Source organism: Tympanuchus pallidicinctus, unplaced genomic scaffold, assembly GCF_026119805.1.
Source record: "Tympanuchus pallidicinctus isolate F22 unplaced genomic scaffold, pur_lepc_1.0 scaffold23, whole genome shotgun sequence".
NCBI classification, from domain to species: domain Eukaryota; kingdom Metazoa; phylum Chordata; class Aves; order Galliformes; family Phasianidae; genus Tympanuchus; species Tympanuchus pallidicinctus.
Window position 1 is genome coordinate 690,547 of NW_026294740.1, and position 17,418 is coordinate 707,964.

At 43.6% G+C, this 17,418-nt stretch overlaps 1 protein-coding gene across 7 annotated transcripts in view; it reads left to right on the plus strand.

Annotated features, from left to right (window-relative positions):
- Positions 1 to 17,418, plus strand: part of MAP2K4 (mitogen-activated protein kinase kinase 4) — an 84,503-nt gene that overhangs the window by 28,576 nt on the left and 38,509 nt on the right. For 4 of the 7 annotated variants that reach the window (XM_052688181.1, XM_052688183.1, XM_052688182.1 and 1 more), the window contains one exon: positions 11,752 to 11,847. The exons of the other annotated variants lie outside the window; for them this stretch is intronic. In XM_052688181.1, coding sequence (XP_052544141.1) covers positions 11,752 to 11,847 — 96 coding nt within the window. The remainder of the gene's footprint in view (positions 1 to 11,751; positions 11,848 to 17,418) is intronic. 7 annotated transcript variants of the gene reach the window in all.

Genomic DNA, 17,418 nt, shown 5'->3' on the forward strand with positions numbered 1-17,418 from the left:
CTTGTTATTTTTCATTAGAGAGATGTTCATGTTTCTGTGTTACTTGTGAAATACACAGCTGTGCTAGATTCTTTAGCACTAAAATGAATTAGTTTGAGGAATGTATTTTTACCAATATGGAGGTTCAAAGGAGTTATATGTTGATTAGCCCTCCCTGAATTTTCTAGCTTTCTAGCTTCAGCATATCCCTGTATAAAATTTGAATGTAAGTGTGGCACAGAGCTGTTCCTGACACTAGTAAATAATAGTTACACCTTGTCACAGAAAGTATTAGTTTTATATCCTCAGATCCACCAATCTAGATTGATGGGTGACACCCTCGCAGCCTGTTTGTGTGGCAGAATGCAGATAGCTTGCAAAGATGTCCTGAGATTTTTCTCTTCAAGTTCCCTACCAGGTCCCAAGAGTTCAGTCAGTGGCAAGTCTCAAAAACTGCACCTGAAGCTTCCCCCTCTGCTGGACTCTTCAGATTGTCCTTGGTTATAGCATGCTTCTGCTTTGCTGTGCATGTTGCTGCCTCTTTCCTTCAGCTTGGTGCCTTCTGCCTTCCCAGGATATATCCTCTGTGGTCTGTTCCTGTTTCTGGTAGCTTCTTTTATGCTGGAGATCTTCAAGCAAGTTTTACCTGAGTTAGGAACATGTTTCTGATGAGCTATTGCTGGTACTTACAGCACCTAGAAATTTTATGGAGTATTTTAGAAGATTCCTCTTACTATTCCAAGTGATGTTTCTAGCAAGTCCTTCTCTCTCTTTCTCTGTTTTCTTCTCTGAAATAGAGTATTCTCTCTGGTTGTAAAGCTAGCGTTTATATATTCACTTTTTGTGTGTCTCCCTCAATATCATCAAATGCTCGTAACAGTTTTTTGTAGAACCCCACCTTCTTTCCTCTCTGAGGAACAGGAGGCTTAGTCTGAGCTAGTGAGCTTCCAACATCAGCCATCTGCAGGGCTTTGACTTGCCTGTATTTATCTCCATGGATCTCTGTCTTGGATTCACTTGAAGTCACCATGGTTCTTATTTATCACAGAAGAGCTCTCCCTGTTGACCGGTGACATCTTTAGTATTACATTTGTGCAAGTGACTGTCATTGTTGTCCATTAAGATGTTACTGCTCCGTCTCCATGTGAGCTGCAGTCATTGGTGGGGCTTGTATCCTGAACTGGTGAACCGTGTATCTGCTTTAAAGGAGTTGGAAAGTTTGGGGTTTGAAATGATAGCTGTGGAAGTGCCAAGAGTAATGAAGGTGCACCTGAATTAAAATTTTCTTGGGATGCTACAGGCTGTAGTAGTGGTTCTGCTTGAAGGAGATGAATGCTGTTGGTTGAATTACTTTATCTGCATTGAAGCTGAACAAGCATGGATAGAGCTAGTTTATCCTGACGTGTTGTCCGTAGCAGATGCTGTTCTCATAGGCAACGTTCAGATCTTCTGGTTACACGCATCTCACAGTGATGCAGGTGTTTCTCTCACAGTTGGTGCATCTCAGTAATGTGTCTGTCTCCTTCCACGCTTCCCCAGAGAGACTGATTTTTTTCCTCTGTTGCCTGGAAAAGTTTATAGACTTTAGTTCTGAAGTGGATATTCCAGCCCTCTGGGCCCATCTGCATTCTCCCTTCAAGATGTGATGGAACTGAATGGACTCGGGCTCACTGGTGCCAAGTCTGATTTGCTGAGATGAGTGCTGGCTGCTGTGAGTTTCCCTGTGCAGGCTTTGTTGATCCAGATGGGTGGATCTGAAGATACAGCGAAGTCAATTTCTTACATGAAATTTGAGTTTCTGTGGCTTGGATCCACCAATCTGGAAGCTGTAGTGTGGTGCCTTCTCTCCAGGAGGGCAGAGGTTCCTGCCAGCAAATGCCTCTGTTTCCTTTGCTTTCTGAGCTTTGGCAGCAAACTGTGGTGAGTGAGAGGATGCGATCAGCAGTGACCTGCAAGTGCCATGAGATAAAAATTACCTGTTAGCTGTGTTTTACTTGATTACTTGATCAGAGAGCTGTCAGCCTGGATTGATGGTTATTCAGGTAAGAGTGCGGTAGTGGGGTGCTTCATACTCATGTGGTGTGTTAGGAGGGAGGCGTGGTGTAAATTGCAACTCTCAAGCAAAGAAACCATTGCTGAAGAGAGAAGATGTTGTGCCAGGGTATCAGTTACAGTCTGGGTGCTTGATGGTGCCAAGGCTTTATACCCTGGTAAAATGTGCATGGCCATTGCATACTCTGTAAAGGTGCAACTTTGGACTTCTCTGTAGGGCTTCCTGCTTGGTTTGAGAAGTAATGTAAGAAACTATCCAACACTAAACCAAGGGTAGAACTTAGCTCATGTGGGCAAGGGAGATGCTGGCTTGAGGGGAGCTAAACCCCAGTGCTTGGTTGGATTCCCACAGTAAGATTTCCTTGGTGAGTGATCGTGCTATCAGACTCAATACCCTGCTACTAGTCACCTGATGTTACTGGAGGAACAATTTCAAAGGGTATGAAATTTCATGGAATCACACATGAAATTCCAATTGCAAGACACTGTGTTATTAAGCTGTGACCAGTGCTTCCCAGTTGCTTTGTATGTCAGGGCACAGAGCACCCTCTATAACCCGGCGAAGGCTCTCTGTCCCTCTGCTAGGAGGGTGCTCCCAGTGCTTCTCTCTTCTCATAAATAGAGCTTTTTTCTCATGCACAGTTTGTGCCCTGGAATGATGCTTCCAGTGAGGGAGATTCTAGGTGACATAACTCCTACAGAGCAGAGAAAATTGGGATGGGTTCCTAAGTGGATCCAGCCCCTACCTTGTCTTTTCTTTCATGCCTGCGGCGTTTTTAGGCCATGTCTTACAGTCTGATTCTCAGGTTGGGGCTGTCAACCCCCATCTGTGGGGGTTGTGTGCTGAGGTATGGTAAATCGGAGTGCTGCCATGGGCTGACATGGAGCCAGGGCAGGACTTAGAGCAGCACCAAGGAAAGCCCGGGCACAGGGCAAGTGGGAAGGCAGGGATGGGAGCTGGAATGGCCTAGGAGCCTCTAAGCTTTGCTGTGGCATCTCTGTTATGGCCTTGGAGCCAGGAGATGCTGAGCACTAGTAGCTGTGCTCTTGCTGCTCTGTCTTTATGTAGCCCATGGCACCCAGGGACACCTCCTGTCTTTCCCTCTCCCACCACCCGCTCTGTCTGGAGTGCCCTGAAGCGTCAGGTCACCTTTGTGGTGGATTCGTATGAGGTTAGAAATCAGAGGTGCCTTTCTAGTTGCTGGAATGGCTGGAATTCATCTCCCTGAAACATCCCTTCCTGGTGACGCTGAGTCTTACTACAGCTGAGTTGCCCTGCGGGTGGCTTTCCTATGGAGATTGGTGAGCTCCAGAATGAAGCATTCACAGCAGGACCAAGGCAGAGGGTTTGGAAGGAAGATGAACTCAAGGTCAGTGAGCACATGTGACTAATGGAGCGTGAAGCCGTAGAGAATGTGCATCCTGTGTAGTCCAGCTGTGGCTGTTAGCACAAATCTACTTTGTGAGTACAGGAGATCTTGTTCTACCCAGCCTGTCTGCAGGATGTCTGGCACATTGTATGCATAGCATTGTGTATGACCTACCCAGAGTAAAGAAGGAGTGGAGCCCAAATTATGTAGATTAATTTGAAAAATAAAGCCTTTTAGAATTACTGATGTAAAAATAAAAGCTAGTAGTATTTTGAATGTTACTTGAAGCACAGTGATGGCCGTTCAATTTAATTCTCCAGTTAAACTGTCCTTGAAAAGTAAAATTCATACTTGGAGGGATGTACTGACAGTTGAGGCCCCAAGTCAGGAAAGTGTATGGAGTCTGAAAAGCATCTCACCTTTTACCTCATCTGTTCTGTGTCTAAGTAGGTTTTAGGTCACAAGCAAAATGAGCTGAAATAATTAGCAAGATGTAAGGTCTGCAGAGCTATCTGTGACCGGTGGCCCTTGCTGAAAGGAGACTCAAGTCACACTGAGGCAAGGTCAGTGTGGTGCACCCAGAGCTGTGTCTGCTGGCACTGCATCTGCTGGGCTGGCTCTCGCTGGTGTCTGCTGAACCCCATTGTTCATTTGGCTGTTGTTGATTTATCAGCTTTCTGGAAAGCATTGTACTCATTTGGTGCACTTGATCTGGATTTCAGACTGCAGGTTACCTGTTAGCAAATGAGCATACACCAACAAAATTTGTTGGCATCTGGTTTGCAGCATGTTGTTGAGCATCCTGACCGCTGTCTGGGAAGCTTGCTGAGTTTCTGAGCTCCTTTCTTTAGAACTTTAACACAGAGCATTGCAGCCTTATCTGGAAAGATGTCAAAATGAAATACTCTTTTCTTAATGCTCACAGAAACTCAGTTTGTGAACTGTAGGTCTGTGGTCTGTTGGACTCCATGGCCTTACTGTGGCACATGGGTGTCTTCATGGATATGTCATGGCTTAAACTTCCAGAGCAGCCCTGTGAACCTTCTTCTCCTTGTGTTCTGCAGAGTCACACGTTTTCCAAATAGATGCCCTAGGAGGGTGTAGGCAGATGTTTGGTTTAGAACTTTGAAGCTGGGTGCTTCAAAAGCAAAATGAGGTCCAGTTGCAGTTCAGACTCTGCTGCTTCCTTTATTTCTGTATAGTTTAGGGACTCGTGGAAAGGATTTTTTTGGCAGTCGTAAAGTCTGTCTCAAGTGTCTCTTCTTCTCTTTCAGTCTTCTCTTATGTTTTTCCAAACCATTCTGATTTGTGGTTTCAGTCTCTGTAGGTGCACAGTCTGCAAATGGCTGAGTTCCTTAGGAGAGCTCTGAGAGCTCCTGCTACTTGTCCAGAAAATATTAAAAAGCAAAGTGGAATATCCTGTGTTGGCATGTTCCCAATTACTTGTGTGAAATTTCTTGTAAATAGTTGTGCCTGCTCCCCACTTACCTCGCAGTTTTTTCACATCTTTATTACTACTCATTTCCGATGCCTTTCTGCACTTTCTCATTGCAGGGTGGGATGCCTGGAAGCCTCAGCAAAGGTTTCATTGTAAAAGATACCAATTAAGAATATAAGTTAGTGGGTTGTGGGTTCTTTTGTTTTTTTATTTTTTTATTTTTATTTTTTTATTTTTTTATTTTTATTTTTTTATTTTTTTTCCTTCAGTGACAGTTTTGCAACACTTCCTGGAAGTTGCACTGTCCAGATATATATTGAGTGGGAAGCTTGCATGTATTTTCAAGTAAGCACAGGTAAGATGGAAACCTTCAGAGATCCTGCGAATACTTACAAATGTTTGAGTGAGTCTGCAGCAAACAGATTTTCACTTACATTGCAGACTGCCCTGTGATTTCAGTGCTACAGCAGTGGCTCTTGTATATCTTCTATTTCCCCTGTGAGTTTTGTTTTTTTTTTTTACAAATTGCTTAACTTTCCTATGTTTAACAGTCCTGCTTCTTCCAGAAGTTTACAAATTTGATATCTCTGGCCTTGTGACAAAGAGGTGATAAGATCTGTAAAACACCTGTGTTCGTCGTCACAAACCTTAGGAAGATCACCTCTTCGGAGAAGGTGCAACCAGTGTTAGTGTGAAGTTCTGTCTGAACATACACACTACCTTAAGATCTCTCTTTTTCTCACATTTTATGTTTTTGTATTACTCTGATCATAGAATCGTCATAGAATCGTGGAACAGCCTGGGTTGAAAAGGAATTCAGTGCTCATCCAGTTTCAACCCCCTGCTATGTGCAGGTTGCCAACCAGCAGACCGGGCTGCCCAGAGCCACATCCAGCCTGGCCTTGAAATTTGATGTGCTAATTCTGCTCTGCAGAGAAGCTTATCAATGTCTGCTGTTTCTTAAAATAAATCTCTCTAGTATTTTCCGTATCCTGTAGGCAGGACACCGTATCCTGGTGTCCTGGTAGGACTATTTTCTTCTTTCTGCAAGAGTTTTGGTATCTCAGGCCTCACCCTGCTTCTAAAATTGGGCCTTGTACGTCTCCATTAAGCTAATTCATGTTGACTTTCAAAGGTGCTTCCTGCTATGCTGTTGTGATGTAGGCTGCTTAGAACTTATAGAAACTAATCACTGGCATTTAGGTAGCTAAATCAAATACAGCCTTATCTGACTCCTGTTACCGTAGCTTCTGAGTGCTTTGCATGTGTTCATCAATTTGGCTTTGCAAACCTAAATGGTTGCACAAAATTCTGTTTTGCAGATGGGAAGCTGGGGCATAATGTGATTTGGGAGAGGTAAATGCTGCATCAGAAGTGTGTGACAGAGTAGTGAGCTCAACATAGATCTCCTGATATCGTATGGTGATTCAGGGCGTAACTTCGTATTGCTTGTCTTGTTGCTGGTCTAATTACAAGCTGTGGTCCTGGATTCTGTGTGTGTGTGGCTGTAGCCAAAGCTTCCAATTCAGGGTTTTCACCTTGTAGCTTGGGTGTTCTCTGTGTGCTGTGCAGAGTAAAAGTGATGCTGTTTCTGGTGTTCATGTAGTCATCCACCTTTTCTTTGGCATGGATAAGATATGGAGAGGTCAGGAGGCTGTGAGAGTGGCAGTGCAGTTACTTTTCCCCAGACTTGGCAGGGGCTGCCAGCAGGTGCCCAACACTCTGGGTGATGGGTGTAGAAGACCTGGTGGCTGGCAGCACAGGGGAGCAGGAGGTGGGGAGCGCTGGAGATTCTACACCACAGGCACCTGTGTGGGCTGCTGGTGGGGATGTGGATGTGGCTTTCTCTGGTCACTTGCAGGTCTTGGCAGCTGAGACATGGTATCTAAGGCAAACTTAGGAAATTTCTCTGAATTTGCAGCATTTTCAAGGCCTGATACCTAACACACCTGCTGTCTCCTTAAGTGTATTTTAACTGGCAGCATGGGTGAGGGATGGTGGGAAGAGGGACAGAAGTAGAGCTGCCATTGTCTGCTTCCTGTGAATGTTTTTTTTACAGTTTTCCTGTACCAAGGACACTAGTTTGGCTGTAAGGAGGTTCTCTGAAGACTAGTAGTTAATTCCCACCCCCCCCTTTTTTTTTTTTTAATCGAATTTAATATTATTTCTTAAATTTGCTGTGTGGGAAGAAGTTGAAACATTTTGGTTTGATGGAAGTTGGAAAGTTGTCACATAGAATAGTGGGGTAAAAGTGCTCATACTCAAGAACTTTATGTTCACCATCAACCCTGCATCAGTCTGGCTCCGTGTTGGTCCATGAAGAGGCTGTACAGAAGAGCACAGCAGGGTGATGGTCTCCCTTGGATCCAGTGGGTTTCTTTCCAGTGAATGCCTTCTAGTGAGATGTGCTGCCTACTCCTTGTCTAGTAACATGGCTCCCCGAGTGACCTGATCCTTTCTTGAGATTCTTTAGGAGTCATCAGCCTCAACTCTGTGTGCACTCGTGGCAAAGCAGTGTGCTCAGGACCAACCTCCAGCTCTGAAGGTGCGTGTTACTCTGCAGAGCCCAGAGAAGAGCCAGGCTGTGGCCATGTTTCTTGTTTTGTCAGTTTGGCTTATAAAGCTGAGAATAAGGTGGATTCTCTGGTAATGAATTTGTGTGGTCTGACGAGGAAAATGGTTTGAGAAATGTTTGTTGTCCTAACCATTGGAGGGTTAGAAATTTTCTCCATAGCGTTATGGATTTGGAAGGGCAGTACCCTTGCTGTGTTTGGCAAGAGGGACAATGCTCTTTTATTCAAAAGCAGTTCAAAAGTACTGAGTGTTCGGTGTGCTTTAAGAATTTTGGTTGAATTTATTTATGCTGATTGTATCCCAGTCATTCAAAGAATGTGCTGGGTCTGGCTGGGGCAGCAGCTGTGGCATCAGTGTTTAGTAGACCCCAGAGACTGCAGAGTTAAACTCCCTTCACACATCAGGAGAAGCGCATCTGGTTCTGCTGTAGCTGGGTACTTCACACAAGGATGTAACAACTGGGGTGGTTATTTAAGAAAAGTGAAAGTGGGACAAGTAGTTTTAGAAGTGGTATCAGCTCTTCTGTGCCCTTCATATTACTGTGATAGTAGAAATAAATTTTTCTTTTTCCTTTCCTCTCTATTTGTAGGTGCTGCATCCCCTAGCAATGGCAGCAGTGCACGTTTAAATGCAAACCGTTTGTCAAAGCTTAGTGTGTGGGGATTTTAAAAGCATTCTGCACACCCATGTATCCAAATCTGTTCTGTAGGGCTAAACAGAAAATGGAAGCTTTTTGGTTCAGAATTTCCCATGGCACCTTTGTGTTGTGCTCCATGCCCCAAGGTGTCTCCAGGACCTGTTGAGCTGCACTGCCTGAGGTCTGAGGGGAAGTTAAGCGTATTTGAATTCCCATGTTTGTAAGGCATGTGTTGAAAACACGTTGCCAGTTTCAGTTAAAATTTAGCCAGGGATCAGGAGATGCTGTTACTCTTACTTATCTAACAGGTCAGAGATTGTAGTATCCTCGTGATATTTATCTTTTAACTTTTTCTTCTAGAATCAGATTTCTTAGCTATGGTTCAACATGGACAAGTGTTGTTCCATCCTGTGTATTTTACAGATCAGTCTCCTGGAACACGGACAAAGTCCTGAGGCATAAGAGAGCGTAGATCCCCAGCTGCCCTCCTTGGGCATATACAGTAACTATGAGCTTAGTCTGAAAGATTCTCTGGTGTTTGGAGAAGAAAATGTGGCGGAGCACTCTGGGCTCATATGCACAGTTTACGCTCTGATGCAATCATTCCAAATGATGTATCTTAGCACCATGTGTATTGAGGATTTGATACAAGCTCAGGTGAGAGGAAACCTCCAAAGCACCCTACTTTGCACTGTTTCCTGGGGATTGGCGCACAAGTTCAGCCCACAGATTTCTCCACATCCCAATTCTGCAGGACTGTGTCTTCTGCTTCAGTGCAGAAGCACATAGGTGTCCAGCTCAATTCTGAGTTTCTGCTTCTGAGTTTCTGCTTCTGAGGCACACTGCTGCGTGCTCAGTTTTGCAGTGTTGGACATCACTGCCTTGTTACCTTTCTGGAGCCAACGCACTCTACCTGTGCAAATTTATTATGTAAAATGTCTGAATATATGTTTATATACACTGCTCTGTGCCAGTTCAGTGTCTACTTTTTTTTTGTTTTTTTTTTGGGTAAATACATTGTTCCAATAATTACTACCAGGTAGCGAAGTAGGACATCACTCATGTTGATACAAGTTTAATGCGTTTGTACAAGTGGTCTCCGCTGTATCACACTGATGATGTATGTAGCCTAAGCGCCTGTCTCTGCTGGACTCTGCTTAATGCAAGATGGTCTGTTGCAGGCTCTTTTTTTCTGGTGTGTGTGGCAGCGACAAACGGCAGAAGGGATTTTATCTAGAAAATGTTGGTATTCGTATTTGTGTTTTAAAGTTTGACATGACCCCTGCATTTCCAGATGTGGACCTTGCAAAGCATATCCTTGCAAGAAACTCCACTGAGCAGTTGCTGTTGCAAACTGTAGAAATAAACTGTTTGATGTCATTCCATGTACTCAGGATTATGTTGCATTTCTTCAGAGCAAGACCAATGTACCTGGTCTCTTTGGACATCCATCTCTACTTTGTTGTAAAGTATCTTGCATTTTTACTGGCTACTGGGAGGTGAACTGAGTTTTCGACTGTGTGGGCTCAAACCGAAGGAATTGGTCATCCTTTCTGTCTTATGGAAACATTAAGAAATGGAGAATGAAGGGAGTAGAGTCTGCGGATTTGGAGACTGCTTCAACTTCACAATTCATCATCACCAGCTAATATTTTCATCTTTTGCATTAAATGAGTGGCTTTCGGCACATTACCGCAAGGGACGTCCAGATGGAACGAACAGAGTGCACCCAAGGAGAGCAGCTCCTTGTAGAACTCGTATAAAGAGCTTGACTGTGAATCATGGATGTGATGGAAGAGGGGATCGGCCTGTAGGCCTCGACTGGTTTTGCCATTTGTTTGAGGAGCTGACTTCTGAAAAGAACTACCTGGATGGATGTTCTTGCCTCTGGTTAGGACAGCTTCTCCATGTGGGGAAACGTCGGGAAGCCTTTCTGACATCGATTGTGGTGGCCCTCGACTGTCTTTGAGCTTAGTTCTCTTCTTTGTAAAGAGAGTCTGGATGGTGGTTGTCCCTTACTGCCCAGTATAGCTGATGTCTTTGCAGACACAAGTGCTCATAACAGATTGTCTCAAACATCTTGTGTGAAGTGGATTGTCTTCTCTGAGGAGCTGGGATACTTCTCTAGAATCCACTTGTGTTTATTTGGTCTCTCTGATGTTCTAGGTGGTTCTTTCATACCAGTGAAAGACAGATTCTGTGGGACCATTGGCCAAAGTCAATGAGAACATCCATAGAGAGCTTACAGAAAATAGCCTTGTGGCTCCTGGGAATCAATGGATAATGCCTCGTCCCACAGCCGATTTGGAGGAGGCCAGATTTTGAAATCTCACATTACTGTTAGTCTGCAGAGAGTGGGGACCTTTGACAGACCGACTACACTGACTACTACTGCCTACACTGACATGTAGGAGTCCTATGTCTTAGTTGAAAATGCAGATACATTCGCTCTATTTTGTCTTGTTGTGAGCTCTCTTTTGATCACAGAACTTATCAGATGCATCTCTCTGAAAAAGCAATCTTTGACTTGCAGTTAGGTAAGCCTTTGTCTCCCATCTGTCCTTGTCTGCCACAGGAAAAAAGAAGAAGAAGTTCTGGTAGGCACACTGTTTCAGAGTTGCAATGAGTTTCAGGTTAAGGCATGGTTTTCCACCCAACTCTTTCTATCCCCAATAGAAAAGAATTTTTGAAGAAGGAGTAGTAGGGCTTTTAGCTTTCCTAGACTAAGGATGAGATTTTATAACACTTGGAAGTTTAAATTGGAAAAATTGTTTGAAAAATTGTAATTGAAACTAAAAGGTTCCATGTGGCTGAAATGACAGTGCTCATTGTCTGGTGCTCTCAGCTGTTACCAACAAGGGGCTGGATAGAACTGAAGTATGATTTGCTGACCATTTGTAGATAGCTGCACACTCATTTGTGCAGGAACTTGAATGCTTGTTCTCTGTGTCCTCCACAGAATGTTTAGCAGGAGCCTGTCTTGTGTGAGCTACTTGAACCATTCTAGATACCAGCCCTTATATCAGACAGTGAGATGCCAGAAGCTGGAAAGTCAAGAGGCTCAAAGTCCCATAAGCTGATTTTTGTTCTTAGACAAATATTCTACCAAAGAGTGGTAATTAACCTTGGGTTGATCTGTCAGTTATGCACCTTTTAAAAAGAAAGGATGCGGCTGTTGAAGTTATGCAAACTTGTTCATTCAGAGATAAGATGAACGATGAGCCCACTTGGGAGTGACCACCAGTCCTAGATTGGTGGATCCAGGATGGAAAGTAGATTACTGTAATTATCATTATTTAGTGAGTTCTGCTTTAGAGATGACAAGAAAAACAGTGCAGTGATGGTTCATGTGCCTTGAGGCCATAGTGTGTCACTAGCATGTAGTAAATCAAATGAAATTATTTATATTTTTAATCATATTGATAAAACAACTGGAAGTCAACATTGCTTTAAGAAAACAGACTGCTTACAATTTAATGTGTTAAAATACAGGTTGAGTCATCCAGATACCTCCACTATCTCATTGCTCCTAGTGAGAGAAGATTGTGTAGAAATCTGGAAGAAAAGCCAATAGTTAACTAATTGTACGTGCTAACCACTCTGTAGGTAGTCTGACTAGTTGAGTATTGTTATACGTTATTGTGTCTTGTGATAACAGCACCATGTTTTCCTGTCATTTTCACAACTTTTCCTGGCTGAAGTGATACACAAGCAACACTGGGTAGTAATCACATTGTCCCGTTCAGTTTCAAAAGGAGAGAAGCGGACCTCATCCAGAAACTTTCCAGCAGGCTACAGTAAGCTTAACTATCTGTTAGCCATTGTCAAATATTTCCATACCTGCAAAAATGGCATCTATTAAAGTAATGGAAATTGTCTCAGAAATAGTGTCATTCCATGGCTGATTTTCATGTAATGTTAATGATATTACATCTCAGTATTGTTTTACAAAGCATTTAAGAAATGTGTTTGGATTCCTGTGATTCTCACTGATGTGCTCGTGTCTGTGTTTCCTGTTCTCTCACGGGCAGCTGACAGGCTCAGGAGATGTCAATTTTCAGAATAAGAGTCGGCATTCTGTGAAGGGTTGTTCTTTTTAGCTCAGGTTTTCTAGTATTCTGAAATGCTCAAATCCAGTGTAGGCTTTAAGAACCCGGCTGTGGAGCTGTTAGCAGATGTGTGGCAGTCTGATATCCCAATCAGAGTGGAGTTGAGATTAATGTGCTCGCTCAAATTCCCTGCAGGTTTCACCACGATGAATTGAGAGATTTCCTCTCTGTTAAGGGCAGGGTGAATCAAAATCTGCTGTGTCTCAGTAGTTTACTGAGGGAGCTTAATAGAAAATATTAACGTTCTACAAGGCTCAGCCAAACCCTGCTGTAGCAGATGTGAATATGTGTTGGGCTGAGTCTCAGTGGCTGTGAAAGAGGCTGAGGAATCTTCCAACTTTATTTGTATCTTTTGTCTTGAAGTTTTGCAGGAGCAGAGAAAGACAGAGCAACACTAAGTGCGAATTCTTCTACTTCATGAAAGTGAGCAAGTGTGCTTTTGGCTTTAAACTGGGTAGGTCAGAGATGCAAAACTAAATCATTTCCCTCCTTTGATACATTTTCTCTCTTTCTTCTTCACATCTAAGAATCTGTTATTGCATGGACTAAGCTTCAGGACAGCGTACTTGGGTCAAACTAGAACCAGTTTGTTCTGCCCCTCTTGAAAGGACCTCCATTGCCTATGAGTTTGCTTCTTGCAAAGATAGATCTCTTCTTGTGGAAGTCCAGAAGATTAATTAGAGCTCCAGTGTTTGCAATCTTCCTGAAAAAAACCTAAAACATTTCATTTAGAGACTTTCTCCAAAGAACTTTAAAATAGGGTTGCCGTTTTATCAATTCTAGCCTGTAGGGTCTGAAAGCTGCTTTATGAATGGCACAGATACTTAGACAGAAGGTGCACAAGCTCTGGGCTGTTTGAAAGATTTAGCAGAGATGTTTTATCTGAAGCCGTAAGCCTCGTTTTTACTGAAAACAGTGTGTAGCATGATTGAAATTCTGCACTCTGCACGAAAGCTTTTAGCTAGTTGACCTTGATGGCCACAAAAGAATCTTTAAGGTTGGAAAAGACCTCTAAAGATCATTTAGTCCAACGGTCCACCTGCCACCACTATTGCACACTAAACCACATCCCTAAGTACCACACATACCCTTAAGCAACTCTGGGGACAGTGACACCACTGCTTCCCTGAGCAGCCAGTTCTAAAGCATTAATGCTCTTTTTGAGAAGAAATTCTTTCTAATATCCAACATGAAATATGAGTAAGTGTAAGTTTTAAAAAGGTACTTCCTTAGGCAGACTTCTGAAGCACAGCTGGTTTGTCAGGATCTCTGACTCTGCAGATCTGTTTTGTTCATCTCAGCTGTGATGTTGAATCCCTCAACTTTTTGGCTTGTTTGCTCTGAATCCCACAGAACTTTTAGGTAGGTGAAGCGAAGAGCTTACAGAGGAGATATGGCTACCTGTAGCATCTTTCTGGCCTTGCTTCATATCTGATAATTTTTAAATTTGACTAAAAACGAATAAATCACCCAATCTTTCTCTGCTTCTCCCCACAATCCTTCTTTTTCATGCTTTAAAAAAACAAGCAAACAAAAAAACTGGCACCCCTGCTGTGACATACTAATAAATAGCAGGGCTTGGGGAACTAACAGCCTGTGTGAGAGCATCCCAGCACCTCTGTGCTTCTGCTGGGAGGTGTGTGGGGCTCTCACAGGCCCTACCTTTCCTGCGTGGATCTGGCCCATGGCGTGCAGAGCCGCGTCCCCAGTTTGTGATGCTGCCCTTGGCCCAGCTGTGGTGCCTGGCGCCAGCAGTCTGCGTGCCTGCTGCCAAGCTGGGCCCACAAACGGATTTATTTCTGACAAAGGGCAACTGTTAGCAGGAGTTGTTGTCTTGCTTGGTGTTCCTAATCCCTGGAATAACTGCTGTGACAAGCATAGTAACCATCTGCAGTGAGACCCGTACATTGGTGCCAATCAAGTGCAGGAATCTCAACCTTGTGAGCCTAGGATTGCTTTTTATCTTTCTTTTCAGACTTCCAGACGTAAGGCAAAGTTTGAAGCTCAAGCTCTGGAAAAGCCACCAGGAGCTCTAGTCTCTCAGGTGCAGGCACAAATCCGACTTTTGGCTCTGTGGAAATTACATGGATCTAGCCATCTTCTCTAGCTTTTCCATGCGTGGTTTGAACAATAAAAGGAAGCACCCTGAGTCCAGCATCCTGATCGTTTAAAGAACATCTGCATAGCTCTGCCCAACACTCCCAGCCTCAGCAAGGTTCAGATTGCAGTGTGCAGAAATTAGGCAATGGGAGGAGTCCTGTGTCTGTTCACAGCTGTGCAAAGTAATGAGCACTGAGCACACTGCCTGAAGGCAGAGGCAGGAACTGCCTGTTAATTACTTCTCACCTTTGCTAGGCACTGCTCTGTCTGATTTCCTCTGTTTCCAAGCTCAGGATTTAGGCAGGTTTTTTCTTATTACTTTTGGAGCATGTCAGTCCTATGGGTTTATGTATGCCTGTATCTTGCAGCAGTGCAGATCCAGTAATAAGTACTGCATTGGTGACTTTTTTATTCTTGTTGCTTCAATCACTTTTACACCAGAAAATTCCTGTTTTACATCAGTGCAGTGTCCAACTTCCAGATTTGTATTTTTGAGCTGTTTATGTGGAAGTACTGAGTTATTATTTTTTTTATTTACAGCAAAAGTTTTCTGTTATAAACAGCCATAATCTTTTGATGCTAAAGGTAATCATTGCATATAAGTTATTGACTCTTAAGTTAGGCTGTGTTGCTTAAAGGAAAACTGCATTGTTTACATTTGACAAATTATCTAAATGAGCAAAATCTATATTATAATGTCTGTCACTCTGTCAAGCTTGTTGTTTGGTTATTTGGTCATTTCCCTGGGTATTTTTCAGAAGAGAAATTTAAAAAGGCAAAAAGTCTGGTTGCAGATGGCCTCATAAAGACATAATGGAAATAAAGCCAAGCAATACATATGAGATTTGGTGCGTGGACAGTGCCAGTATGTCTCATTTTAAATGCTGAGGTTCCCCAAAACTGTGCAGCTTCACCAGAACACAGCTGCAGGGACACTCAGTATAGACCTGAGGGGTATTTCCTTGTGCCCACCTTCCTCCCTGCTGCTGGGGACAGACATCCCGCAGCTGCACAACAGCAGCACAGCTCTGCTGTCACATTGCAGCTGGGGAGAGATGGGCCTCCTATGTGACGGGAAGATACGGGCTCCAGATTTGAGTTTTCTTCTGACGTTGGATAAGACAGGCAAAGTTTCCAAGGTGGAAAAACAGGGAGAGGTCAGATTGGAGAGAGGTTTAACTGCTTTTCCAGGGTGCACCACGTCAATATTTTTTTTTCTTTAACTTTCTGAGAACTGAAATAGGCAGTGTTGTTTCAAAATGAGATGGAGAGGGCTTGCTCGGGAAATCGCATCTCGCATTCCACACACCTGGGAGCCCCTCGTTCCCCATCCTGCCCCAGCAGCGTTTAGCTCTGTGAGCAGGAATTGCTGCATCCTTACACTGCAGCCAGAGTCATTCCTGTGCTTCTGACAGCAAGGAGCAGTGCAGAAGTCAGGGGGTAGCTGGCTGATGCAGTGTAGGCTGTCTGCGAGACAGCGGGCAGGGCTGGAGGTCTTGTTTCTTCCCTTTTTTTATTCTTCTATATTTTCTTCTTTTCTTTTCTTGTTCCTTTACTGCCTCACTTTCATTCCTTGCTCTTCAGTAAGTAAATTTCAGAGAGAATGCCACTCAGTGCAGTGTTTTATTCTGAGGGATCAAACGCATAGCAGTGCTAAGGGAGGGGTGCTGCTATGCTCGTCCCCTCTGGGCTGCACACCTCAGTGTGTGCTGCAGGGTTATTCTGAAGGACAGCAATGCTGAAGGACTCCGTAGGGAATGGCAGATTGAAAATCTCCAGTTAGAGAAGGGGAATGAGTAGGAGAGACACTTAGAGTGGAAAGAGGGGCTGTTTGGTGGCAATGTTCATTGAACAGGTCAAAGGTTCAGGAAATGCAGCTGCTCCAAAGCCCGGAAAGTGCTAAGCTTGTGTCGCAGGGAAGCTGGAGTGCAGCAGATGAACCGTTTGAACCTTGGTTGCACCGGCAGGTCAACCTTTGGGCCTGACCTCACTGCTCTCACAAAAGCCGGGTTCCAAATAAAACCCAGGGCAGGATGGGGCCACCAGCACTTCCTGCTGGGCGCTGCTCACAGCTGCTGGTGACACATGCTCTGTGGAGTCGGAGGTAACGTCCTTATTCCCCAGGCTGATAAACTTGATAAGCTTTATGCATTTTGTCAGCTGCTTCATGTTCGGCCACAGCCTGGGCGAGCGTGTGGTTGCTTCATCAAATGCCCAAGAGAAGTGATCAGAGTGCAAGGGATGGGTTTGACAGAACCTCCCTTATTTACACGGGTGGCCAAAAACACCTGTTGGCTCGAATATCTGTGTGGGGTCAGTGTTCCCTGCAGTGAAAACTGTCCTTAATGCTCTTAATGCTACATTAAAGTAGGAAGCTCAGATTTTTGACGCACGTTGTGAACAAAGATATGTGATTCATTTAGTTAATTAATAAAAACCTGAAATTTTGCATGGCATTTTAAGGTGAACAGTGTTGAAAATACTTGTGCATTTCCTACTAATTCAGTAGGAATTTTGCCACATTTGAATGAGTAATTTTAGGCATCTCAGAACAACTGTTGAACTCTCACATCCTATACACCTGGGGCAGCATTCTGCTTGAAGAAGTGCTTGAAGGCACTTTTTTTTCTGTGTGTCACAAACAGCTTGCATTGCTTTTTATAGATACAAGTTATTGACTCTTCATTTGTTTTTTTTGTTTGTTTGTTTGTTTTTGTTTTTATTAATAAATTAAACGATTGCCTAAAATGCTTTAAAAATTAATTGCAGTTTTCCATTAAGAGCAAACACTCTGAAGTCCCCTTGTACGAATGAAAGATCTTGCTCATGTTGAATAGGAGCCCAATTAAAAGTGAGACTGGAGCATAATGGTATACAGCAGCAGAAGCTTGGGGAGCTGGGGATGGGGAGTGCTCTTCAGACTCTTGATTCTGCATGTTACCAGATCCTGCTTTAAGCCTGATGTATTTTATGCGAAGCAGAAAGAACTGTGTAAATGAGTGATTAGAATGACTCTAATATATGAGACATGCTGAATTTTATGCCACAGCTGGAGAAACTTATCATTAATTGAAGCTGTGAGCAAATGTATGTCATTTTTGATGTAACATCTTCCCTCACCCCTGTACCCTCCACCCCAACCAGAATCCTTCCTGGAGT